At 47.9% G+C, this 25,791-nt stretch overlaps 2 protein-coding genes and 1 long non-coding RNA gene across 4 annotated transcripts; 2 read left to right on the forward strand and 1 right to left on the reverse strand.

The window, feature by feature from the left end:
• Positions 1-670: 670 nt before the first annotated feature.
• On the reverse strand, positions 671-5,526 carry LOC309965345 (polyadenylate-binding protein 2; the record flags this gene model as incomplete). 2 transcript variants are annotated; one of them, XM_082844771.1, is made up of 7 exons in its annotated part: positions 671-1,797; positions 2,728-2,879; positions 2,964-3,051; positions 3,517-3,623; positions 3,932-3,999; positions 4,708-4,822; positions 5,176-5,526. In XM_082844771.1, 7 exons carry the CDS (start codon positions 5,524-5,526, stop codon positions 1,758-1,760), a joined length of 921 nt encoding a protein of 306 aa, XP_082700897.1. In that variant the 3' UTR covers positions 671-1,757. The 2 variants fall into 2 exon arrangements, with proteins under 2 accessions (XP_082700897.1, XP_082700898.1); XM_082844772.1 differs by lacking the exon at positions 5,176-5,526 and adding an exon at positions 4,972-4,977 and having other exon boundaries at positions 673-1,797.
• Positions 5,527-17,291: 11,765 nt separating this feature from the next.
• LOC309959043 lies at positions 17,292-19,796 on the forward strand. The gene is made up of 4 exons (XR_014326065.1): positions 17,292-17,469; positions 17,636-17,722; positions 18,009-18,142; positions 19,297-19,796. It is a non-coding gene; the product is annotated as an uncharacterized lncRNA (long non-coding RNA).
• A 1,442-nt stretch (positions 19,797-21,238) lies between these two features.
• Positions 21,239-22,535, forward strand: PPP1R3E (protein phosphatase 1 regulatory subunit 3E). Its single transcript, XM_082840664.1, has 2 exons — positions 21,239-21,768; positions 22,085-22,535. Exons 1-2 carry the CDS (start codon positions 21,352-21,354, stop codon positions 22,505-22,507), a joined length of 840 nt encoding a protein of 279 aa, XP_082696790.1. The 5' UTR covers positions 21,239-21,351; the 3' UTR covers positions 22,508-22,535.
• Positions 22,536-25,791: the final 3,256 nt, after the last annotated feature.

Below are 25,791 nucleotides of genomic sequence, written 5' to 3' on the forward strand. Positions count from 1 at the left end.
TCTCACTGTTGTGGCCTCTCCCGTTGTGGAGCACAGGCTCCAGACGCGCAGGCTCAGCGGCCATGGCTCACGGGCCTAGCCACCCCGTGGCATGTGGGATCTCCCCAGACCGGGGCACGAACCCGAGTCCCCTGCCTCGGCAGGCGGACTCTCAACCACTGCGCCATCAGGGAAGCCCCAGCAGGCACATTCTTAACCACTAAGCCACCAGGGAAGCCCTAATTTTTTTTTTTTAATTTATTTTGGCTACATTGGGTCTTCATTGCTGTGCACAGGTTTCTCATTGTGGTGGCCTCTCCCATTGCGGAGCACAGGCTCTAGGAATGCGGGCCTCAGTAACTGCAGCACAGGGGCCCAGGTGCTCCACAGCACGTGGGATCCTCCAAGACCAGGGCCCGAACCCATGTCCCCCGCATTGGCAGGCAGACTCTCAACCACTGCGTCACCAGGGAAGTCCCCCTAATTATTTTTTTCCCTCGTTTTTTGAGCCTACCTTGGGGTAGAGAAGACAAAAAAGGCTACCCAGACGCCAACATAAGAATCTAGTGCTGTTGATGTGGATAATTCATTTGCACATAAATTTTATCAAGAGGACACACGAAAGTGCTATTAGAGCAGTCTAATCTGGCCATTCCTTTATATTCCCAGGCTCATTTAATGTACCTCTCAAATGCCAATCAGGGCTACATGCTTTCCAGAAAACCCCATCAAGCTCAGCTAAACGCACAATGTTCCTGCTAGTTGTACTTCTGACTCCTACTCCTTAGGTGAGAACTTCCCCTCCACAACACCAGCATTTCCAGAAAGGAGAATTAACAGCCATCTGGGATTTAAGAGACAACAGGAAGATAAATAATCCATACACCCAAAAGGCCAAACATTTTTTATTTTCAAAAACAACTTTATTCATGACACATATTAAAAAAAAAACTCCCACCCCCTGGAAATGAGCTAAAAAAATAAACAAAATCCACCTCCCACCTCCCTGTCCCCACTTCCTCCCATTCCCTCCAAACAAAAGGGAAAAAAAGGCAAAGGAAAACAAAACAAAACAAAAAACTGAAAAACAAAAAACACCCCAAAACCCCCCAAAACAAGGTAGTGCATTTCCCCAGGGGAAAGGGGAATTTACACTGGAGCCGCTGGGAGCGGATCGGAGATCTTCCGGCTACAGAAACCTGCAAAGAAAGACACTCAAAACAGAAAAAGAAACACAAAAGGAAACAAAATAGATCACCAGGCAATCTGGAGGGGCAGGGAGCCAGAAAAGAGGGGTGGGGTGGGTGGTAGACCTGGCAGGACAGGAACAGGCAGGAGGGGACTGTGAAAGCTAGGGAGAAGATGGAGGGAAGGTAACAAGCAGAACAGTTTGGTGTCCTTCCAGAGCCCTGGGTAAAAAAAAACCCTCCTACCACCCATGCCCACCTACCCTTGAGCAGCCCGCAAGGGGGCAAAGGGGCACAGGGAAACAGGGGGAGCAGCTTGCGCGGTTGAGACGTGTCCATGGCGAATCCCCAGAGTGAATGAGCAGCCCCCTGCCCCACTCCCTGGGCCTTCCCTTACTCCCCAAAGCAGGTCCCTCCTCAGCAGTTAGTTATGGGATTCTCCCCCCTTCCACAGTATATCTTTTTTTTTTAAAAAATATTTTTTTCCATCAAGGTCATCTTCTGTTTTTCTTTTTTTTTTTTTTTTAAATTCTTTTTTTTTTTCCTTCTTTCCTCTTTTTTTCCTCTCTCTCCTCCTAATACACACTTTTTTTAGTAAGGGGAATACCATGATGTCGCTCTAGCCCGGCCCCTGGAAGAAAGAAGGAGAGTTAGGTGTTAACATGATCACTAAATAGTTCAGTACAAGCCCCTCCCCGTGGGCCCTCGCCCCAGTTATTGAGAAGGGAAGAGGGGAAAGAAGTTTCCCAAGTCCTAAAACTGACCCCCACAATCCCAGAAATAGTGACACACCTGGCAAATGGGAGTGGGGAATTAACTGTTATTACCTCGCCAAACAGTGGCAATAAAGAAATGCATCTGAGACATAGGGGCAAGAAAAAGGACTCATTGTTTATCCAGATTCCAGTTCTCCACAGCTCTTAAAAGCGAGGCTCTCACCAACAGATCCTCCCTAACTCCTGGGAGCTGACAGGTAAATCTTATGAAAAGCCAAGGTCTATATGGCTAAACTGTCTATTTAAATGTAAAGAAACGGAAGTAAAGTGAAGCAACAACATGGGTGCCACACTAGGCCCAGCGAGAAAGTTGCAAAAGACTGGCTAAAGAGTAAATATCTCGATATCCTCCCACATGGCTGTTGAGGAGGATCAACTAGCCTCTGGTTTTCTTCCAAGGGAGGTTCAAACTTCAGCCCCTCCCTAACTCTGAGAAAAGTAGCAAAGGTCCAAACAGTGCTTTCACTGCTCTGAGGCCCTGTTCTTCCTGGGAGTTCTGTGTAAACACCTTCACTGCCATCAACTCTCAAGGAAAAAAAGGCTGGGTGGAGAAGCATCTCTCAGAACAGGGTGGAGAGATCCAGCCCTTATCACCAATTCCTGCTCCAGAAAAAGATGAGACTGGCCTCCTGGCCTGCAACTACCTTCCTCACCCTGCACAGGCAGGAGACCAAGTCCCTGGAACCAAGGGGAGGGTAAAGGAGGGAGGTTCCTCAGATGAGGAGAGAAGGAAGCATACAGGGCTCATGGGAGGCGGGGGAGAGGAGCAGCCCATCTATCCTGACCTGTAGACGCGACCCCGGGGCCTGCTGTTAAAACCACTGTAGAATCGAGAACGGGAACTGTTGTAGTTGGTGGTCCGGGCACGGTATCGGGCTCTCGGGAAACCCCGGTCTGTTGTGCTGATGCCTGGTCTGTTGGTTCGTTTTGGGATCACCTGAGAATGACACGTACAACACAATGCCTTAGAGCCAAGCTGGAGAACTTACAGAACCAGAACAGCAAAGGGCACAGGGCTTACCTTGATTTGTCTTCCTCTAAATAGGGACTCATCTAAGGCCAAGGAAGTCCTCACTGACTCTTTGTCTGAGAACTCTATATATGCAAACCTGAAAAGGGTAATTGCCACTTTATCTGAGGATACAAATAGCAGCTCACAGGTCAAATAAAACTTGCAGGCATGCTTTGTTTGAGTACAGTGTGTTCATATTTTTAATTATTTGTCCAAAAAATTCTTAATGGAAGATTTTAATCAAAATTTGCAGCTACTCTTGGAAAATCATAAGATAGGATACAGAGGGCCTGGTTTTCCGCAAGGCAGAAAACGGTGGGGGCCATGCAGAAGGCGCCCCCCCTTATAGTTCATGATCCCCCCCACACCCAGCCCCCATCTCTGTTATCTGTTGGGCCCCTGAAGGCAATTTTATGTGCAATCCTTGATATGTATCAACATTAACACCTATCTTAAAAGATAGACTACTTACTTTAACATCTAGGTAACTTACTGCTCAATATAAAATATAATTTATTTATTTTTTAACTGTGACTAAAACGACCTCAACTTCCCCACTTACCCTTTGGGATGGCCACTAAATTTGTCACATAGTATAGTAACACGGTTGACTGAACCACAGCCATGAAAGTGTGCTTCCAGCTCTTCTGCTGTTGCACCATAGTCCACCTGTGGGGGGGTACATTTCACAGGTAACAGGGCAAACTCCCATCTCCACAGGTACTCTGCCTAGCCTCTGCGCTGGGCCATCCATACACACCAAAGCACACCAATATCTAGCTCTCTAAGGAACTAACCTCTTTTCCTTCCAACCCCAGAGTCTCTGCTAATCACCATTACCTTTCACCTCATTCCAACCCTCCCTCCACCCCTTAAATCCACCACCTACCCTGGAAATGGTTCCTTTCAAGACTCCTAATAAATAATCCCCCAAACTAAGAGATTTCCCCAACCGTAGTCAAGGCTCTGGTACATACATTGCCAACATAGATGGAACGGGCATCAGCCTCCATCTTCTCCTCAATGGACATGATCACTGGGCCAGCTTTGAAGAAAAAAGGATCAGGAAAAAAACGCTTGTTTTCTACTTGGCCAATCTATGCACCACTACCACCACCACAAGCAGCAGCAAAGGTAAAGATTTTGGTCTGTTCTGTTCCCTGCTGTACCCATTACCTAGAAAAGTCTAGCATGCAATAGGTGCTCACCAAATACTTGAAAAATTAAGGAATAGATTAATACAGTCTTAAAAATCAAAGAAAACAATACAGGGATTCCCTCCCGCCCCCACATCAAGTACCTATTGAATAGCTTCGGTTAAAATGATTTGAAAAGTGAACAAAATTAAGTCGGCTGAGGCTGGACATTTCTAGATTAGAGGAGAAGCCCCCTGAAGCTGAGCAGTTTATCTTAGAACTCCTAACTAAAGGTCTCCAACTGAAAGAAAAACTATTGGACGTGAAGGTCAAATACCAGCTGGCAACCTCCAAAAAGGGTAGTGGAAGACTAAAAACAAAGAGCAACACATTTGTAACAGGGACAAAGGGAGGCACAAGACTACCATCACCAAAACATAGGCCCCGTCTCACAAAGGTCAGAAAAACACACAATGGACTATGACTGCAGCAACTGCCCAGTAATCGCTCAGACAAGCAGCTCCAAGGTTCCGAGCATCTAATTCCATATAAACCGTGCTCCGATAACCCTTCCAATCTCAGGACCCGGGTTCCGCGTGCAACCGCCAGTTACTCACCATTGCCTGGAGGTGGACTCATATTCATCTGCTTCTCTACCTCGTTCTGTAGCTCTTTTAGCTTCTCAGCTTCTTCCTCCATCTCCCTGACTCGAGCTTTGATCGCTTCCAGCTCCTACAATGAGTGCGGAGGGTATGGAGAACAGCTTAAGAGGAACCAACGCAGGGGCTCTACCCTGCTCTCCTTCCGCGCGCGGCCCCAGCCATGCTCGGCCATTTCTCTCGCCCGACGCGAGGGTCGTAATGAAAAGAAAACCAAGCTACCTTCTCTAGAACAACACTAGGCACCCATGACGCCCGAATCAACCCGGCTGGGCCCCTTCTGGCGGTCGAGGCTGCCTCCCCAGCCCGGCCCCAGCCACGTTATTCCCCGCCCACCCCCATCCCCCGCCCGCCTCCCGCTCGCCTGAGCTCTGGGCCTCCCGTGACACGGCCGGCCGGCCTGCTCGCTCGCCCTCCTTCCCTCACCGGGTCCTCAATGGCGCCGTCCCCCGGGTCACCCTCGACCAGTCCCGGCTCCTCCTCCTCCTCCTGGCTGCCGGGGGCTCCCGAGCCAGGCCCAGGGCCCGGAGCTCCCGGGGGGGCACGGGGCCGGGGCGGCTCCTCTTCGGGCTCGGGCTCCGGCTCGGGCTCCAGCAGCAACTCCTCAGGCTCCAGTTCCTCAGACTCCAAGCCGTTCCCGTAGTCCCCTGCGCCCCCCGGGGCCCCCTCCCCGGCCTCCCCACCGGCCCCGGGCACAAGATGGCGCCGCCGCCCCGGCCCGGAGCCCCGACCGCCCGCAGCCCCCGCTGCTGCTGCCGCCGCCGCCGCCGCCGCCATCGCCGCTCAGACTGGGGCCAGCCGCCCAGCGATTGGAGAGCTGCGCCGGCCACGCCGAGGATTCATTAGTCAAGCAGCCTGCCCGTCACCACGAGCTAGGACTCCATTGGGGAATATTACTAGGCAATCAAATAAGACCCCATCCCTAAGGCGGGGGATTGCGCCAAATCCTTAAATCCCGGTAGGAGAAATCGGTCTGTCAATCAACACTCGTCCCACCTCCTCTCAAGTCCTTAGGTAACAATACCGCCTAGCTGTGACGACATTCCTGCTTCTCCCCCGCCTAAGGGCGGGTCCGCGAAGTATGACGGTCGGTGATTGGCCGCTGGCAAGGCGAGTGGAAAGGACCAATCTTCCGATCGCTTCGCCGAAGTGGCCCAGCCTCAGATGCCGATTGGCTCGCGAGATTTGAAGGGCTGACACCCGTTTCGTGACAGGTGAACCTTGCCCCCGAACGGACTGCCGGGCTCCCAGTGAAAGCCGAGGTCACATGACTGGTCTTTAGGAGGCGGCCATCTTGATGCTGCTGGTTGCCAACTAGTGAGTTCTTGGAAGGCAGAGTCCGGAAATACTGCGGCGGTTTCTGGAAACTGGTCTTCTACCAGGAATGCACCAGTAGATGGGATGTTGCTGGAAATGGAGGGTTCTGAATGGCGCTCTCTGGGAAGGAGCTTATTTTTCCCACCCAGGTTACTGGCACCACCATCCACTAGGTCTCCCCAAACCAGAAAGCAGGGAGGAATCCTCACTCCAGTACTAGTCATGAGCCTTGTATGTGCTGTCTTCCTGCACAGGCATACTTTCCAAGCATTCTGCTCATGCCCCAGTTTCATTTTTTCTTTTGCTTGGACTGTTTGCTGCAGCCGCTTAATGGGTCAGCTTCCAGTGGGTCACCACTCCAATCCACACTGGCCAGGTTAACTCTCAGAACTCCTTACTGAGGTCTTGGAGACCTCCAGACCAGGCTACTAAGTGAATGTTGTTTCCACACTCTTCATTCCAGTGGGTGTATCTGCACCCAGGTCTGTGCCTCTGTACATGCAGTCCTTCTTCAGCTAGACTACTGCAAACCCTATCATCACCTCCTCTGTGAAGCCTTCCACTAACTGGCCTCCCCTCTTCTCCCATGACAAGCGGGCCTACCTCCACTGTGCACTTAATCATTTTGCGCTTCCTTTCCTGACTAGAGCTTGTGAGAGCTTGGAGATGAGAGGCTGGATTCTATCTACATTTGCATCTCCACCGTGGAGCAATATGCCTAGCACATAGTAAGTATCCAAATAAATGTTTGTTGAGCAAAGGATACATAGACTGGGGATCTGGGTGCCACCCTTCATCTACAGCGCTTTCCCAGACCCTCCTTCAGACCCCAGAGGAATTCCACCTCATCGTTGCACTCTGAGGTACCAATGAGACCTAGCCCTGGAAAGCAGGGTTGCCATAGTTTAGTGGTGATCCTACACATTTATTAAAAAGGAAGGAACGGCAGTGCTAAGTTTGCAAGAGGGATAGCTGCAGCCAGACCAAGCTATGGTTTGAGAGCCAGATTCACATGAGCCCAACCAAATAGTTACTCAAACAACCTGGAGAGGATGTACATGACTTGGTAGAGGGATTTGAACAAGAGGAGATTCCTACTAGCAAACCAAAAGTCAAAAGCTTCACAGTATACCCCACTCTTCCCCTCACCCTCATTTTTTCACACAAATCCTTACCTCAGGAACAGGAGAACTTGGAGCAGAGTCACAGTTGCTTAAAATTTCACTGAAAATTACTTCATCAGCCATCTCAGCTTCAGTGGTCTGGGAGAACTAAGTTGAGCACCGCAGACAAGCTCTAAAAGATTGTGAGTTTGCTGGAAGAAAAATCTTTTCTACTGATTTTAACCAAATCAAGACTTGGATGTTTATTGATACCTAATTTAAACTAAGAAAGCCAGTTAAGGGAAATGTGATTTTTAAAATAATGCCTTTGAACCACAGTTTTGTTGAGCACTGGATTTTGTAACAGGCAGCATCCTAGACTCCTTGTTATGTTATCTCATTGAACTCTCATAACATTATGAAGCAAATAGTCCCCAAACCATAACCTTTTTTAGGGATGAGGAAAGAATGAAGTAACTCCCCCCAAGTCATAACTAATTAGAAGTGAGCAGGGAATCCAAAACCAGATTTCAAAGCTCAGATCAAAATTTCTGTAAGGTCTGTTTTAATACACAAAGATAACATTACGTACAATGCTGAAGCTGGAAAAAGACTAAATTCCAATAAGAGATAAATGTTTAGGCAAACTATAATTACATCACAAGATTATTATGCACCTATTTTTATTTTTTTATGCGCCTATTTCTTTTACAAAAAGGTTTACACGTAGTGTGTGATAACTTATAAAAATAATTTTTGTTAGGCCAAAGAAGTAGGCTATAAAATTGTATATAAAGTATGATTAAAATTATGTATATCTGATTTTTTAAAAAAACAACTTGGGCATTGGAGAAAAAAAGGAATAAGAACCAGTACAATCTGTTCTTTGGCAATATGCAACAAAAGTTTTTAAAATGTTGAGATTCTTAACACAGTAATTGTATTTCTTATAATCTGTTCTAAAGAAATAATCTAAAACCTAGGTAAACATCTGAGAATAAAGGTGTTCATCAAAGTGAAAAAAAATGTAAACAACTTGATTGTCCAAGTGGGCACTTTTCAGGAAAATTGTTATACACACATATATGTAATTTTATATAGTCATTATGTCTTCAAAACATTTTTAATGACAAGGAAAATGCTTGCAATATAATGGTAAGCAGAATTGCAATGTACAAAATTGTATATACAAAAAAAATTGTATATACAGTATGATCATAAAATATAAGCACAGACAACTGATGGAAAAGAAATATACCAAAATGTTAATAGTGATTCTCTCTGGGTAGTAGGCTTATTATGATTGATCTTCTTTATAATTTTCTATGTTCTATGATTTTTCCCACAATATTGTATATTATTTTTATTTAAAATTAAAAAAAACACTTGGGCATTGGAGAGTGCCCAGCTTCCAAACTTACTCTAATAAGCATGATTACTTTTACAAACACATTTTAAAAAGATATTTGAATGGTGATCTGTAATATAGTTCCCTATTAGACTGAAAGTGTAAAAGGCAGGGACACCTTCTTAATTATATTTGTATTGCCATTGGCTATCACTGTGTGCTCAATAAATGTTAACTGAATGAATGATCTTCTGTAATAAATTTATATCCTGCCTGTTGCTGATGCATAGACAACATCAAAGAGATAAGTTTTCCTCTGAGAATGAATTTTTTTTTTAATTGGTATGTAATGATGTAAGATTCACCCATTATAAGTATACTTTTCCTTCAGTAATAACCTATCAATAGAGGGCCATGGAGTTTCGGAAAAACTGAAACTCAGTGATGTTTTGCCCTAGAAGAAGGAAAAGTGTGTTAACAAAAGTGAATGATCTGTTGAGTTGAGAAAAGGAGAATTAAATCAGTAAAAATGGATGAGGGCATGTCCAGTTCTGTCCAGAAGGGAAAAGTTTTCTCACTAAACATATAAATACTTGGCTTCCTAGTAGTTTCATCCCCACTTTTAACTCCTGCTTTGAAAATTTTACCTTTACTGGCTGCAATAATTCCCTCTAATCTAGAAGTACATTGTTTACTATGGTAGCCGCTCGTCACACGTGGCTACTGAGCCCTTGAAATGTGAATGGTGCTGAATTGAGATGCGCTGGAAGTGTCAGATATACACTGAATTTCAAAGACTCAGGATGAAAAAGATACTTATGTAAAATAACTTAATAATTGTTCAGTATTAATTACAGATTGAAATTATAGTAGTCTTTATATACTAGGTTTAAAAAAATACTGTTAAAATTAGTTTTACCTGTTTCTTTTTGGTTTTTTTAATGAGGCTACTAAAAAACGTAAAACTACATATGTGGCTTGCATTATATTTCTTTTTTTTTTTTTTTGACTTTTTAAAAATTTTGATTGGAGTATAGTTGCTTTACATGACTTGCACTATATTTCTATTGGACAATGTTGACACAGAACCTTGGAGCCTTGATCATTTACTTACCTCTGTTTTGGAGCCAACTCCAATTACTTTCTAATGCAAAGTCTGGCCCGACCTACCTTAACTCCCTAGGTCCAACCTTGCATGGAAGTGGGGTGGCCATTTAAGTGAGAAGGAGCCTCTCTTGGGCTGCTTAATTTCCATTCTGCTTGGTTAACTTTTAGAAGACTTTGTACCTGAAAAACTTCTTTTTTATATGTTCCTTATAAAAAAATCCTAAAATACTGATAGCAAAAAGAAAAAATAAAATCACCCATAAAATCCACCACCCAGAGATAATCACTAATGATATTTTGGCATATACCCTTCCTGAAACTTTCAATACACAAATACATATAGAGGTATATATATGTGTGTGTATATACATATTTTTTTAGCAAAATGGGATCATACCATATATTGTTTTCTAATCTATTTTTTTTACCTAATAAGATAACAGAAATATTTTTCCATGTCAATAAAAATATTTTTCCAATTTCATTTTTCATGACTTTACTCAGAAGTTACCTTAGAAATGAGGCCTTCCCCACTCACTCTATTTAACATTGAAACCTATACATACACCTTCCCATCCTACCCTAATGAATTATTTTTCTCCATAGCATTTGGCACCTAACGTGAAATGTTATGTTAATGAACGTCGTGAAATTTATTTATGTAGGTAGGTAGTTATTTAGCTTTTGTTTGTTTCCATTACTAGAATGAAAGTAACATGAAAGCAGAAATTTGTGCCTGTTAGTTCACTTCTCTACCTCAGTGCCTAGAATTGTCCTCAGCACACCTAAGATGCTTGAATATTTGCTGAATGAATGAATGACTGAATGAATAAAAAACTAGATAGCATTCCATTATATTATGTTTTCTGGTTGATTTTTAAAATATTGTTAATTTATTTGTATCTCACCTGTATCCACATTTAAGGCAGCTTTTAAAGTTTTCAAAGGATCTGCTCTCAACTAAAAACACAGAATATTTATAATCCATCCATTTGCTAGAAAGTGTAACTAAATGTTGCCCAATTTTTATCAAAAGTATCATTTGGAGAAATAACATTCACAGAGAACTGTCTGAAGAATAAACAATCCATCTGTCCATTTAGATAGTCTGAAATTTAGCCCTATTTTAAACTATGGCATCATAGAGCATATTTGAGCTAAACTGTGACGATCCTGATAGAACAAGCTTAGGACCTGCTGAATCCCCATTTGGTGTTTCTGCAAGAAACGGTAGTATAAAACTCAACATCATATTTGCTGTCAGGTGTTATAGAGGGTGGTGTCCACTATATCATTCAGTGTCTTCTCAGAAGAGCCACAAAACTTTTTGCCTACCTTGAGGAACTGAAAGGTTTTACAAATCCTAGGAGGGATGTGAATCTCATTGTGTTTTCCAATTTTCTTTAGCTGCCAAGAAGCTCAGAGTTGAATTCATAGCCTACCTTTAGTATTTGGGAATACTGCTTATAGAATCCTTTTCTGTGTTCGTTTTCCTTTTTGCTGTCATTTTATTATAATATTTCAATTTTCCCTTTACCCTTACTTTAAAAATCTATATTTTCCTATTGTTTTGTCTTTCGTGTATTATAGTGAGATGCTGCAAATGCTTTTTGGAATTAGGCAAACTATAAACCAGTCAAACTACAGTAGGGATAAATACACTAGCTATCATAGCCTAATGATATTAACTATTAAGAGCATCTAATTCCCTTTTCCCTAGAGCCATGTTCACCAAGCCACTCTCTGATTTTAACATGGCTTGTCTCGTAGATTTTTCTATATAGAGAGAATAGAAATACAACACTGGATTCCTCTAAGCAGTGTATTTCTCACTACAATTTAACACATAAACCCAAATACCATTATATTGCATTGGATTATAGAAAGACTAGAAACTCCCACTTGTGAATTAAAATTAAGATCACTACTCCTGTCAGACATGATTTTGATGTGGTCCTAGACTAGAAGTACAGAAGGATGGGCTGAACAATTCCTGTAGATCCCATCCAGTTTAGCAGTTTGCATTACAATGGCTGAAAGCAAATGTCTCGGGAGCAGGAAAGTAAGCAAGGGCTCCATTTTTGCCAGACTTATTTTAAGCCTGAAGTAGGCAGCAGGATATTGAGGAGAAATGCTCATTATCACATACTTCTGATTTAGCAGCTGAACCACAACAGGGGACTTGATTACATCATAAAGATTTTTGGTAGGTTTTGTTTGTTTTGTTTTGGGTTTTGTTGTGGCCATCCCAAAGTACCATATACACACACCCTCTCAATGCTTGGGTTGGCACAGATGGAGTTCTTGGCTTTGGGCATTTGGCTAGGATGGGGGGATGGGAGAACAACTCTGATTTTCTTTTTTCTTTTTTTTTTTGTCTGCATGGCGCAGCTTGTGGGATCTTAGTTCCCTCACCAGGGGTCGAAACCGGGCCCTCGGCAGTGAAAGCGCAGAGTCCTAACCACTAGACCGCTGGGGAATTCCCTCCATTTTTTTTTTTTTAAATTTTTTTATCTCAATACTTTCCCAAATCCCTATTAATCTAATTCTTGGCCTTAACAAGGTCATGATGAGATGCTTAGATCAAGAAATGTCCTGACCCCAGGCTATACAGTATAGAAGTCACAAACCCTGCTCAGTCCTTCTCATTAAACTTCTGGGTTTTATTTATTGTTTTTAATACGACCATTACATATTACACAAAAATAAAAGTCAAATGAACTTGGTATTTATAAATTATTAAATAAAAATACAGGAATATATATTTATATTTATAGAGCTTTTTCTTTTCTTCTAAACTAACCAAATCTGTTCTCCCGCCGCTTTATGATTTTAAAAAAGTAAAATAGTGTATGCCCTAGAATAAGTGGGGAGTGGGATTAATAAGTGCAGGACCTAGTTGCCCTACCTCTGCTCCTTCCTTGGCCTAAGCAAAGTCCCTATTTGTCCCTTTGGGCTCTGGAGAGCAAGAAACACCCTCTCCACCTATTTAATCTCTGAAAAATGGCAATAAGATTTATTTCCCTTATTTTAAAAAAAAAGAAATGGATTTAAAAATTGGGAGCCATACTCAGCCTTCTTGGCCAAGAGCTAATCCCAAGGAACTATATGGCTCTAGAAGAGAGTCGCTAGTTTTCCCTGACAGAAGAGTCTCTGGGGTTTCCGTTCCCCCTCAAGCTCAGAAGGGCAGGACAGGTCAAAACTGCCCTCTGTGGTCCCATCCAAGCTATGCTTCCGGGAATCCAGACCAAGCCCTTTTACCCTTTCAGAAAACAGCCTCTCCTTCCACCCAGGTGTGAAGGCCTCAGAGCCGGGCTTTTTGGTAACCTGACCACAGCCCCTGCTACCTCTGTTTGCTAAAGGTCCCCAGGAAAGCTACCAGGGCTAGGCGTCCTGTGGTAGAGGGTAGGGGGAAGAGTCTGACCCAAACCTGGGGGAGCACAGGCTCCAATTTGGAGCTGACGGTCTAGTCAGTGGTTTTCCAACTTTGTTTTTCAGCAGCAAACCCCTTAATGCAAATAAAATCTTACCCTGAACCCCGATATGTAAGACAGCTACAGGGGAGCTGTTCTGTTTGAGGGCAAGTCACCTGGCCTGCTCAGTGCCCCCGCCTCATCTCCCCCAAGGACTCCTGAGGCAACCCTAGGAAACTTTGGGGCTCTGCCAAGCAGTTGGAAAACCACTGGCCTAGTTTGTCCTGAGCAAGTCAGAGACCCCCCCACCCCAACTGCCTGCCACAGACTGGCTCTGAGTGCCTGGTACCAGCATACTCACAACAGACCAAGTGGCCCATGCAGTCCACCACCTCCCCTATAAATACCGTTAAAAAGTGCAGCCCTCTCTCAAAAGCAAAAGTCTGAGCTAAACACCTGAGGCCAATTTTGGTCCCACATTCTTGTGAGTACAACTATGTTGCCACATTCTGGGACCAAGTGAAAATCTCCAAGAGTCAACCATGGTCTAGCTAAGCTGGTCAGTGCTCAGGATCAAGGGCAGGGTTCTAGAGCACTGTGTCAGAAGAAGTCAGCATTGGAGAGCAGCAATTTTAGCACCTAGGAAAGTGCAGCAGTGAGGTCTGGCTCAGGGCATACATCTGGAGTGAAATCATGTCTTTCTCAAAAGAAAAAGCTGTCATCTGAATCTGTTATAGAGGACAGGGAGCTCTAAAGTTAACATCCTCAGACTCTGAGGTACAGACAAGTAAAACCCATGCAAACAGCGTGGCTTCCAAGAAAATATCAATGTTTCTAGGTCCTGGGAGGTACTGTGGAACCCAGACACCTGGCCCTTAATAAAGCAGCACCAAAGCCCACCACATGGAATAGGCCAGTCACGGAGTACACGTCACCCTCACATTCATGGGGTTCAGAGCTGGAATGTTCCTCTCAAGACATCAACAGTCTCTCCGAGACACAGTGCAGGACCCAGACTGTATTCCAGATCTGCATTTACGTCCACACACTCAAAAGGAAAATTAGTAAGAGCCCCAATTTAGAGTTTAAGTTTGGGTACAAAAGGTCCCAGAGATAGGGAACACTTTAGGCACCAGTGTGCCCCAGTGGGAGAGGAGGGCAGCAGGCAGCTCCAGCTCCCGAAGCCTCCACCCCCACAGGCTCCGCAGCCCTGCCTTTCTGTCAGAGCCCAGGAGGCAGCAGCAAGTGCATGATGCACAAGGAAGGGGGACAATGAAGGAACAAGGCCAGCTACAGAAGTGCTCTTCTCTCCAAAGCCCTGCTGACGACTTTCTGCAGAAAAGTTGCCAGAGCCCTCAGTCTGGATACAGTGTTTCTCCCTCAGCCTTGAGGCAGCAGGACAAGGGGAGCGGGGAGGGGACGTTGGGAGGAGGGACAGAGAGCTGCCCCTTGTTCTCACCACTGCAAGAGGGAATGTTTTCTCCTCGAGGAATCCCACGGCCACCAGATTAGACAAGCAGCCCAGCATGCACACGAGCACCCGTGCACATGCACACGCATGTCCCAGCAGCCCATGGTCACAGCCACCTCTCCCTATCCCCTGAGAACCCCAAGCTCCCATTCCAAAGGGATGTTCCTTCTGTGTTTGCCCCAAATCTCACTCACTCAAAGGAGACGCCAACCCCTTATGCAAGTCCACCTTCCTCGGGGCTGCAAATCAAGCTCTAGGTAGAGTTTCATGTGCCTACACCTATAGGCATGATCCCTCCCACCTCCCCCCAACCCTGGAATGAATCCATCTCCTGACTTTCCCAATACATTCCGCAATAGCTCCAGTTCACTCTTTCAACCGCCTGCCTGGCACACTCAGCTCTCTTGCACGCTACCTTGCCCCTTCCCATCCCCGTTCCATGCCCATCCTTTCCCCCACTTCTTCCAAGGGCATTCCTCTGCTCTGTTCCTGCTCTCCTGTCCCCCAGCCACACCTCGCCCCACCTGGCCCTGGACTTTCTCACTTGCTAGCAAAAAAGGCCCCTACAGTTACCAGGGCCCCCAGTGCCACGGCCCCCGTCAGCACTGTCCTCACTGAGGCCCAGTTCCCCTCCCGCAGACGCCGCGCCTCCTCCAGGGCCCCGTCCCCGTATAGAGCTGTGAACTCCGCCTGTGGGAGAGAAGGGAAGTAGGAGAGAAAGAAGGAGAAAGGGATATCAGGAGAGGAAAGAGTGGAGAAAAGAGGAGAGGGAGAGTTCCAGTTCCATCCACTGCAAGCACTACCCCACCCCCAGCTCCTCTCTGGCCCAAGCTCCTGGCCGCCAGCCCCTCTGATGCCCCCTGAGCGCCTGGCTCATTTGCCCTTCTCTACGTCAACTGAATCCCATCCTTTCCCTGGCCAAAAATTCTGCTCAGAACTGGCATCCTTTGCCAAGGCTTGCCTTGACCACCACCCATCCCTGATCCCTGACACCCCCATGCCATGTACTCTGGTGTAAAAAATTCCCGATGGCTGGATGCCATTTCTCTGCAGGCACTACACTGTCTACTGTGTATTCTGTCCTCTGCTTTGGACCATGAGCCCACCCAGTGATGACTGCATGGCAGCCCTGGAGTGCAGAGTCCAGTGATACCCATAGTGAGGGCATCTGATTCCACCCAAACAGGGAGACTCAGCCCCCGCGCCTCATTCCCAGCACAGCCGCCCCCAGCTCCAGCCAGAGCCCCCGTCTTCCCCCTGGAGACCAGCTTTTCAGAGGGATGTTCAGGGCAGCAATGGAGAAGTTTCTTACCCAGCCCCCGCTGCTGTGGATCCAGTCGGCCAGCCGCGTCTCCAGGTAGGCCACCATCCACTCCTGCACTTGTCCCACAAGTGGCTCCATCTCCTTGTTGACACTCTCAGCACACAGCGCGGCTCCAAAGACAAAGAAAGCCACAAGGCGGCCCCAGTTGGGCCCCCCTTGGAAGAGTTCATCAGAGACCTGGGTGAAGCGTTGCTGGGCCGAGCCCGGGGTCACATGCAGCTGAGCTGCCAGATCCGAGAAGGTGCGCCGGAAGCGGGTCTCGAACTCATCTCCAGCTGCCCGCATGGCTTGGTGCAGCGGGTCAGCTGCCGGGCCCTCCCCGGGGCCAGCTCCACAAACATAACCCTTCTGCCTCAGCTTATAGCCTACAAAGTCTGCCACTAGAGCCCGTGTGTCTGGGGCCGAGGCTGGGGTCGCCATCCGGGCAGCTGCAGGAGTCAAACACAAAAGACTGGCATGAATATATGGTCAGAGACCCAGAAGGAGGCATTTCAGGTTTGGCCAGCCCATGAGACAGGGAGGGAGGTGAGGAGAAATCTCAGAAACCACTGGGCCGGGACGAGTAAGAACAAGGAGATTAGGCCATGGTGCGGGGCCAGGGCAGGAGGGGCTGGCCCTCAAATTCATAATATGCCAAATTAAATGTAAAACAAGTAAATTTCACCTAAAATACTTTAGATTCTTTTCATAACAAGACAACAGCAGCTCTATGACACCTCTATACCTCCCCCACCAACCCCGCCACAGTACACACCTTTTTGGCTAGAGGAAGGGGCTTAGGACCTCCCCAGAGGCAAGATGTGAAGATGCTGGCAGAGGCACAAGATGGGCGAGGAGACAGGGGCTGAAGGGAAAGGGGGAGAAGCAAAGGGTTGCCCGGGACAGAGAAGGAAGGGGACACTCACCCAGCCTGGATGGCAGCTCTTAGGACCCAGCGCTGGTGGCAAGGAGCCCCCAGCTGGGGCCTTTCATCCTCCTGCCCAGCGTGGAGCCCTGGGAAGGGGAGGGGGAGATCAGAGCTAGGTGGGGAAGACCAGGGATCAGGGTCTGGGCTGAGAAGGGCTGGGGTTGCAGCTCCCGGGACCAGGCCCCTGCCCCCAACGCTCTACCAGCTGTGTGGCCGAATCCATGTTTAATGACTGTCCTCCCGGGAAACCCAGGGCCAAGGGCTTCCTGCCGACACCATCTCTACTCCCGCTCCCCCCAGTGCAGCCCAAAGGCCCAGCTCCTCCCTCACCCCCACCCTCAGCCGGTCTCCAACCCCGCCTGCCTGCCAGGTTAGGGATCTCACGGGTCAGGCCGCTGCCAGGATCTGGCTGTTTCCTGGTGCAGGAGCTGGGAGGGAGGGAGAGAGGGAGGAAGGGAGGGAAGGAAGGAGGGAGGAGAAAGGGGGGGCGGGAGGGAAGGCCCGGCGCCGGGTGATGATGGGGCCCAGAGATGCGTCCAGAGAGAGGGGCGGGGCTGGGACGCAGGCTTGGGAAGGGCCACAACTCAGGAAGAGAGAGGGCCGCTGGAGGCCAGGAAGAGCAGGGCCAGGAGGACATGGAGAGCCGGACAGGGCTCCTGACCCTGGAGGCTACCCAGAGAAGCCGGCTGAGGCTCAGGAAACCTCAGAGCAAATTCAGCATTTCCAGAAGGTCTCTGATGTTCCATGCACTTGTTGAACTTTTCCAGCCCTGGAATGGGTGCCCAGAAAAGAGGAGCAGTTCCCATTCCGGTGGGAACTGCCTGCCAGGTGCCTCATCCTGTGGGACTAGCAGACGTGACACAGACACCAAACACTTCACTTCCTCTTTTCTCCAGGACCTTTAACCCAGTGGTCTCTACGTGAGCTGGGGCTTTAGCCAAGCATCAGGGAGTCAGGACTTGGATCGCAAGCAGTTTCTGCAGGTAACTTTATCTTCTTTTTTTTTTTTTTTGTAATTAGATTGGTTTCTTTTTTAGTTCTTTCTAGCCAACACGTGAACTTATTCTCCTTATGAAAAAGTCAAATAATATGGAAGTGTAGAGAAAGAAAATACAAGTCATCAATCCCCCTCCCTCTGCTCTTCCCCCAATTCCACCTCCCTTCCTGGAAGCTGCCAATGTCAAGGTTGATGTTTATCCTTTCAGATTACATATATACATGCAAATACATGAATGTCTACCATTTATACAAGGCAGTATGTTTACACAGGGTGTGAAGCCATCTGACTACAGCTGATCCACACGAGGGCACCCTCAGGCATTCTGATTGGGGCCCACCAGCTCCTGCAGCTGGCACTTCCTTCAGCTCCATTTGGAGGGCTCTCCAACCAAAGGCCGAAAGAGGTAACCCAATTTTCCTTCCCTGCTGGTTCCCTTTGCTTCTACCTCCAGTCCAAGCCTTGGTATTCCCATCTGCCTCTATGGTAACTAGAGAAGAAAGGTCTTTTCTGTAAAGATGGTGATGACTAACACATTTTGAAGACTTATTAGGTACTAAGTGCTTTCTTTACACACTTGATATTTTATCTTCACACTAATCCTTATGTTGTGTTATCCTCATTCTATGGATGAGGAAAGTGAGGCTTGGAGAGGTTATGTAATTTGCCCAAAGCCACATACTGAGAAGATGGGCCTCAACCTAATTCTGATTTGAAAGTTTGTCTTAACTTTAACACTGTATTGTTTCAAGGTCCCTCTTTGCTTCAGGTAATCAATGCTGTTATCATGCCACTTACAAGGCCAAACTGAATCCACATCATTTGCAAACCCAAACTCAGTTCTCCCCAATATTCTGAACATACCACCGATTCCACTCCTTTATGACTGTATCCTTTCAATCATCCTCATTTCTTCTTTGTCCTTGGGCTGATCATTCCAGCTGCCACCAGCAAGATTGCCTTCTTCTTCTTTTTTTTCTTTAATGTAATTTTATTTATTTATTTATTTTTTTGGCTGCATCGGGTCTTAGTTGAGGAACACAGGATCTTTCCTTGTGGTGTGGGCTCTTCATTGCGGTGCACGGGCTTCTCTCTAGTTGTGGCGTGCGGGTTTTCTCTCTCCAGCTGTGGCGTGCGGGTTTTTTCTCTCTCTAGTTGTGCCGCGCGGCCTCCAGGGCACGTGGGCACGTGGGCTCTGTAGTTTGCGGCACGCAGGCTCTTTCACTGAGGTGTGTGAGCTCAGTAGTTGTGGTGCGCAGGCTCAGTTGCCCCGCGGCAGGTGGGATCTTAGTTCCTCAACCAGGGATCGAACCCACGTCCCCTGCATTGGATGGCGGATTCTTTAGCACTGGACCACCAGGGAAGTCCCAAGTTTGCCTTCTTTCTTATAAAATAATCTAGCCTAGTCCTTCATTTGCAGTCCTGATTTCTTCTAAGAATTTACTTGAAATAAAAACACTTTTGTCACAGGATCCGAATAGATTTCTGTTTGCCCACCCATTTATTTATAAGCTTGGTGAGAGCAGGCACTGAATTTTATTCACTTTTATGTCCTCATAGCCTAATAGACCCTCAGTAAATGTTGACTGAAGAAATCACTCGATGCCTCTGGCCAGTTATTGAGTAGGTGCAGTCAGATGTTTGAAGATCACTGCAGTGGCTGTTTAAGAAACAAAGACTGCTGGAACACCACAAATTACACCAGGTCCAAAGCTGTGTACCTCAAGGATCTTCTCAGGCCAACACTACAGAGCCAAGGAATGGCAGCTCAAACTGTAGACAAGGCAACAGAGCTTTTCCCAGAAAACCTCGAGCCATTTAGGCTGACGCGGAACCTTACCTATTCTGTCAATAACATATTTTAGCAGAGCAAGGAAGACAGTTTTTAACTGCTTGACTGTAACACAAATTACTGTAGCATTATTTTATACCCTAAAATATGAAAAGAATGTGTCCATGGATTATATACGTATGTGTAAAATAAGAAAATAAAACTCAATATCACTTTAAAAATGAGTCCTGGCTAAACAGCATTGCTATGGTTAGTACTGGAATTAAAATGCAAGCAGGAATAAATTGTATAATAATAAGATAGCATATGTCTCACTATTTATTTCCAACTTAGTCACTTTTGATTTTACGGTTAAACACTCCTGTTGCTTTAAATTTAGAGATTCCATTTCCACTCTAAGATTCCCCGTTTCAATGCTCTGAGAATGGTAACTATTACCATGAAATGTTTTAATCCACTTATAACTAAGTGGATAAAAGAGTAGACTCTACAACAGGGAAGACATATGGGAACATATGTTTATGTATGACTGATTCACTTTGTTATAAAGCAGAAACTAACACACCATTGTAAAGCAATTATACCCCAATAAAGATGTTAAAAAAAAAATGCAGGAAAAAAAAAAAAAAGAGTAGACTCTAGAGTGGGACTGCTGACTTCTAATTCCAGCTATCCAAATATTAATTTATGTGACCCTGGGCAAGAGTCCTATCCTGTCTCTCTCCCTCAATCTTCTCATCCATAAAATAGGCATAATACTCCCTAGTCCTATGATGACTGTATTATATGAGTTAGTATTTGTAAAACAACTGTACTTAGCACACTGTAAGTGCTACACAAGATCAGGAGGAAGTTAGAAAAAAAACTAAACTTCACATTTTTTTCCCCACTAATATAGAAAAAAATGAAGGAGTAAAAAGCAGCTCTGTGCCCTTCTTGGAGCTCCCACTGGAACTAGAACCCCGCAGCCCCAGCTCCAAGAGATATATGTGATGATTCATTCAATAATTTGAGGGCCTACTATGTGCTGAAACTGACCATGAATCAGACACGGCCTCTGCCGTCAAAGAGCGTACAGTCAGGTTAGAGATCAGAATTCTAATCCACTTTTTTACAGATGAGAAAACTGAGGTCCAGAGAAGTTGTCCCTTCCTCAAGGTCACGCAGCTAAATAGCACCAGAGGTGAGACCCGAAACTATGTCTTTCCACAACTCTCAGCTCAGAACTCTTTCAAATGGGCCACCCACCCTTTTGAGTACCACATCTCAGCTTCTGTTTGAGACTCTAACTAGCTTTCGTGACCTTCCCATGTTTTCGCCCATCATCCTCCCAAACCTGGAGCCTAGGGTTTGGGAAAGAAGACGTTGAGCCCTGAAGAGAAAGTTACAGGCTGGGCCTTTTGAAACTTCCCCGAAAAGGAAAGGAAAGGTTACTCTCTACTCCCTGCGTTAACTCTTCCCGAGCCGAAAGGCTGAGGCCATTAAAAAAAAAAAAGAAAAAAGGCAGAGTGGTCTCACTCAGGACCTGTAGGCTGGAGTGCCCACCTCCTGCTGGATGGGGAGCCACCTGTCAGGGCTGTGGGCGACGGCCGCGGGACCGGAGGGTGAGCGCCGCTGAGCGCACGCTCAGAGCAGAGAGACGCAGGAGGTGATGGTCAAATACCCTGGGAACTGAGGTGGAGGATTCTGGAGGTGACAGCAAGGAGAGTACGCAACTGCGAAGGGTGCCTAAAGCTTCTGCGCCAACACCAGGCGGGTGGGAAACAGGAACGGAAGGCAGCGCGGCGGCGCTGCGGGAGGGCTCCGCCGGGGCGGGGGGTGCCATGTTTCGCGAGCGGTCCCCCCGCACCGACATTCCCCGCAACCTGAGCTTCATCGCCGCGCTGACAGAGCGCGCCTACTACCGCAGCCAGCGGCCCAGCCTCGAGGAGGAGCCGGAGGAGGTGCCAGGCGAAGGCGGGACACGCCTCGGGGCCCGATCCCGAGCTCCTGCTCCGAGTCGGGAGCGCAGGGCTCGCTCTGCGCCCGCCGGAGGCAGCGGTACCCGGGTGCCCCACAGCCGCAGCCCCGACACCCGTAAGAGAGTGCGTTTCGCCGACGCGCTTGGGCTGGAGCTGACCGCGGTGCGCCGCTTCCGCCCGGGAGAGCTGCCCCGGGTACCCCGCCACGTGCAGGTCCAGCTGCAGAGGGACGCCCTTCGCCACTTCGCGCCGTGCCAGTCCCGCGCCCGAGGTCTCCAGGTAGGCGGCAGAGGTACGCCCCTTCCCCGGAACCTCCCCAACTTGGCCTCGGCGGGTTTATGGGAGTGGATTTATCTAGGAGCACCCATCTCCACCCCGAACCCTGGGCTTGCTCTCGCTCATCCCTTTTGGTGTCCCCATTGGCAGGTGGCTCTAGGCCACTCTCCCAGCAGGGCTCCCCTCTGACTGCCCGGACGCCGGGGTCGGCCTCCGATTGGTCCCGTGCCTCGCCCTGACCCCGCCCCCTCTCTCTCCCCTCCCCTCCCTTCTCCTGGGCTCCCTCCTCCCCTTTCCTCCTTTCCCCCTTTCCCAGCAGGAGGCGCGCGCTGCCCTGGAGCCGGCCAGCGAGCCTGGCTTCGCGGCCCGCTTGCGGGCGCAGCGAATCTGCCTGGAACGCGCCGAGGCGGGCCCGCTGGGCGTAGCCGGGAGCGCGCGCGTGCTGGACCTGGCCTACGAGAAGCGCGTGAGCGTGCGCTGGAGCGCCGACGGGTGGCGGACCCAACGCGAGGAGCCCGCCGCCTACGCCGGTCCGGCCCCGCCCCCGCCGCGCGCCGACCGCTTCGCCTTCCGCCTGCCGGCGCCACCCATTGGTGGCGCCCTGCTTTTCGCCTTGCGCTACCGCGTTAGCGGCCACGAGTTCTGGGACAACAACGGCGGCCGTGACTATGCTCTACGTGGGCCCGAGCACCCGGGCAGTGGTGGAGCCCCGGAGCTACAGAGCTGGATCCACTTTATCTGAGACGCCTGCGGCCGACGGCGGAAAAAAATCAAAGGCACCGGGGGGCTGGGGGATCCCGAAGATTTGGTGGGGAGGAATGGGAGAAACCGAGATTGGCGGGGAGCTGCCCTAGAGAGTCAAGCCCGGGAGGGCGAGGAGGATGGGGGGAAACCAAAGGGGTGTGGGGTGTGGGTAGAATCAACGAAAGTTGGGGAGGTTGGGGTGGATGTGAGTGGAGGAACCCAAGTCATAGAAGGAGGGAGACGGAAAGGGTGCTGGAAGGTTAGAAAAGAAGCAAAAGGACGATAGTGACGTTCTCTTCCGTGAGTGGGCATTGGGAGAAAGTGAGTAGGTCCGTCCGGCCTAGGCAGTCAAAGGTTGAGGGTAACTCTTTGGGACCGAGGACATATTTTGTGTGAGCTAGGAGCCCACCACAGTTGAACTCCGTTAGATTGCTGGCTTATTCCCTCTTCTTACTGGCCTTAGCCACCGCAGGTTCCCCAGCCCTGCCCATCGTAGCTTTAACTCACCCATAATTGCCTTGCTTAAGTCCCAGGAACTTGGCCATTGCTTCCCAGCCCCTGACATTATGACAGGATTCGCTTGTCACCCCAGCCCCTAGCTTCAGTCTTCACTGACTGGCTGGGGAGTGATGGCAGGTAGCATCAGAGCTCCTTCCTCCAGCCTCCAGGCAGCCCTGGGGATGAAAATGAAAGTAAAACCAACTCCAGGCTTGTCCTTGTAGCCAAATAATGCGGTGCCTAAGGTGTTGGTGCACTCAGGGGCTTCCAGAAAAATGCCAGCCTTACCTTTCCGGGTGCCTTCTAATGACCTCTAAGCACTTTATGGACTGTATTTGTCAAGAGACAGGTGAATCACAGGATTCCTTCTGCCACAAAAGAAAAGGAAGCCACTGACTAGCTGGATAACTTTGGGCAAGTTACTTCACCTCTCTGGGCTAGAGTTTCCTCCTTGAGAAACTGCATTTGGATTAGGTGATCTCTTAGGCCCCTTCTTGCTCTGACATTTTATGATCTGTGAGGGGCAGAGTGTGGATTAGAAGCCACATTCTCCAGCCTACGGTTGGAGTGCTTACAGTTCAGAACACACAGCACCCCAAGCGTGTGGTTGGGCCTGAGAATGACTCTCCAGTTTTTGACACATGTTCCAGAGCCCAGAAAGCATCCAGTCTGCAGCACCCAGCCTGCAGCCTCAGGGTATTCCAGGGCCTCTTTCAAACCACAGCTCATCCTCTGCCCCTTGCTTTTGCTCTTGACCCAACAGACTTCCAGCCTGGGTGCTGTGAGACAGCTTTGGGGAGGTGCCTTTCTAGGGGAAAATGATGCTTGGGAGCCCCCAAAATGAAACAACGTTGGGGACTTTCTTGAGTATAAAGGATTATAGGTATAAGAAACTGAAAACATTTCAAACCAAGAATCAGAGCACCTTGAAAATTAAATGGTACCAGAAGATGGCAGTCTGCTCCATACCTTGAGCAAGTGAAATGGGAAAGCTGGACTCTTCTCCCCATTCACATTTATGCCTTATGTCTCTCCTGGTTAACCTCAGCTGGTTGTGTGTTTTTCCTCTCTTCTCACCCTATGTCTAAGCTCTTTGCTTTTCTCTTTCCTTGTCCCCTTCTCATCACTTTCATTTTTCTTTTAGCATATACGGTATTTACCTTCACTTTCTCTATTTCCATCTGCCTCCCTCTTCATCCTTGTTGAAGATGAAGGAGTGGAGAACCTACTTCCTTTTCTCCAAGACCATGGTTGATCCACCTTCCTCCCTCAGGCTCCTTCTTGACAGTCTTCTAGAAGGGAGAAGAGGGAAAAGCAGTTCCTGATGCTGCAGATGAACAAGGAGCTCCCAGGTAACCAGCTCCCCACACCCGTTTTTATCTGTTACTGATTTCTCAAAATTTTCTGGATTCCCCTTTTATCTCTTAGTGAGCGAGGGTACACGCACACGTGCCCATACATGCGTTCAGAATAGAGTATGGGGCTTATTACCATGCCCCTCCTCTCCAAATCCTTAATCCTTTGAAGAAAAATGGCTGAAAGAGAGAAACCCTGGGTCATTCCTCAGACAAATGCCCATTTAAGCATCATCTTCACCTGGTGGAAAAAACAAAGAATTTCATGCATCTTGTGGATCACCCTCAGGTCAAAGTTCCAGCAGAGTGACGAGAGAAAGTGTACTGAAAGCCACCAGCAATACACTTTTTAGGCACCAATGAAGAGCCCAAGGGAGGATAATGGAGCGGGAGAGTGGGTCAAGGCTCAGTGTGTGATCATCTCTTGCGTAATGTGTATGCATTACTGTTATGTGTATCAGCAGTCGCAAGAGCTCACATTTACTAACGTAGCCACTAAAATCTGGTGTCTTGCATGCTTTATAATCCGCAAAACAACCCTATGAGTTGAGTAATGTTATTCCTGTTTTAGAGAGAAAACAATTCAGAAAAGCTCGGTAATTTGTGCAAGATCACACAGCTAGTAAATGGCCGAGCTAGGATTGTGAACCCAGGAAATCTCCAGAGCCTCAGTGCATAACCATGATGTCATAATATTATCCTTTAAAAACAAAATTAAAACCTTGCCATTAAAAAAAAAACCTTGGCACATACCATCTCTTATTAGGAAAAGACCACAGTTTCTAATTGTGCTCTGCCTTCCCATCCTCCCAGCCTCCCCAGCTGGCTTGGAGAAGGCAAAGCACCAAGGGTCCCAAGCTTCATCTGCTATTTCCAGGAGCTTGCTGCTGCCTCCTGTGCCCGTGTCCCGGCTCTGCAGGATCAGCAAGGAACCACTGCGCCTGCGCCTGCGCCTGCTGGAGAACTTGGGAACCCATTTGAACTCCAGCCTTGCCATACATTGGGATTCTCTCCTGGCCCTAGCCAGTCCTCCACACTTGTTGGTATGCTGTGCCCCTTCCTACTACCCCAGCTAGCCCTGAGCAGGCCAATTCCCTAAAGTTTCCACTAGAAGGGTCCCTGACTAGGACAATTGCTGGATGGTCTGTGCTTGGGCCCTCTCTGGGAACCTGAGTATTACTAAGCAGATAAATGTAAATGGTTGGGGGCAGGGAGCCAAGAAGAGTTCATTGTTCCTGAGCTTTTTCTCTAAGAAGTACCCTGGCTCACCCATGCCCCTATTCTCAGCTTTACAGAGCCAAGACATGAGTCTTCTGGTTCTTCCCATACAGAGCTGCCCCAGGGCCTGGGGGTAAGCTGCTGGTCTAATCTGACATGGGAAACACTAGGAATTTGGCAGAAACTTCAGAGATTTGTCATGTGTTAGGCG

Source organism: Leucopleurus acutus (assembly GCF_964270905.1).
Source record: "Leucopleurus acutus genome assembly, chromosome: 1".
NCBI classification, from domain to species: Eukaryota; Metazoa; Chordata; class Mammalia; order Artiodactyla; family Delphinidae; genus Leucopleurus; species Leucopleurus acutus.

What these genes read in the sequence shown, in the direction of transcription:
- PPP1R3E (XM_082840664.1), top strand. Translation starts at nt 21,352, where the DNA reads ATGTTTCGCGAGCGGTCCCCCCGCACCGACATTCCCCGCAACCTGAGC. An exon ending in CCCGCGCCCGAGGTCTCCAG is followed by an intron (nt 21,769 to 22,084) that starts GTAGGCGGCAGA and finishes CTTTCCCAGCAG; the next exon opens with GAGGCGCGCGCTGCCCTGGA.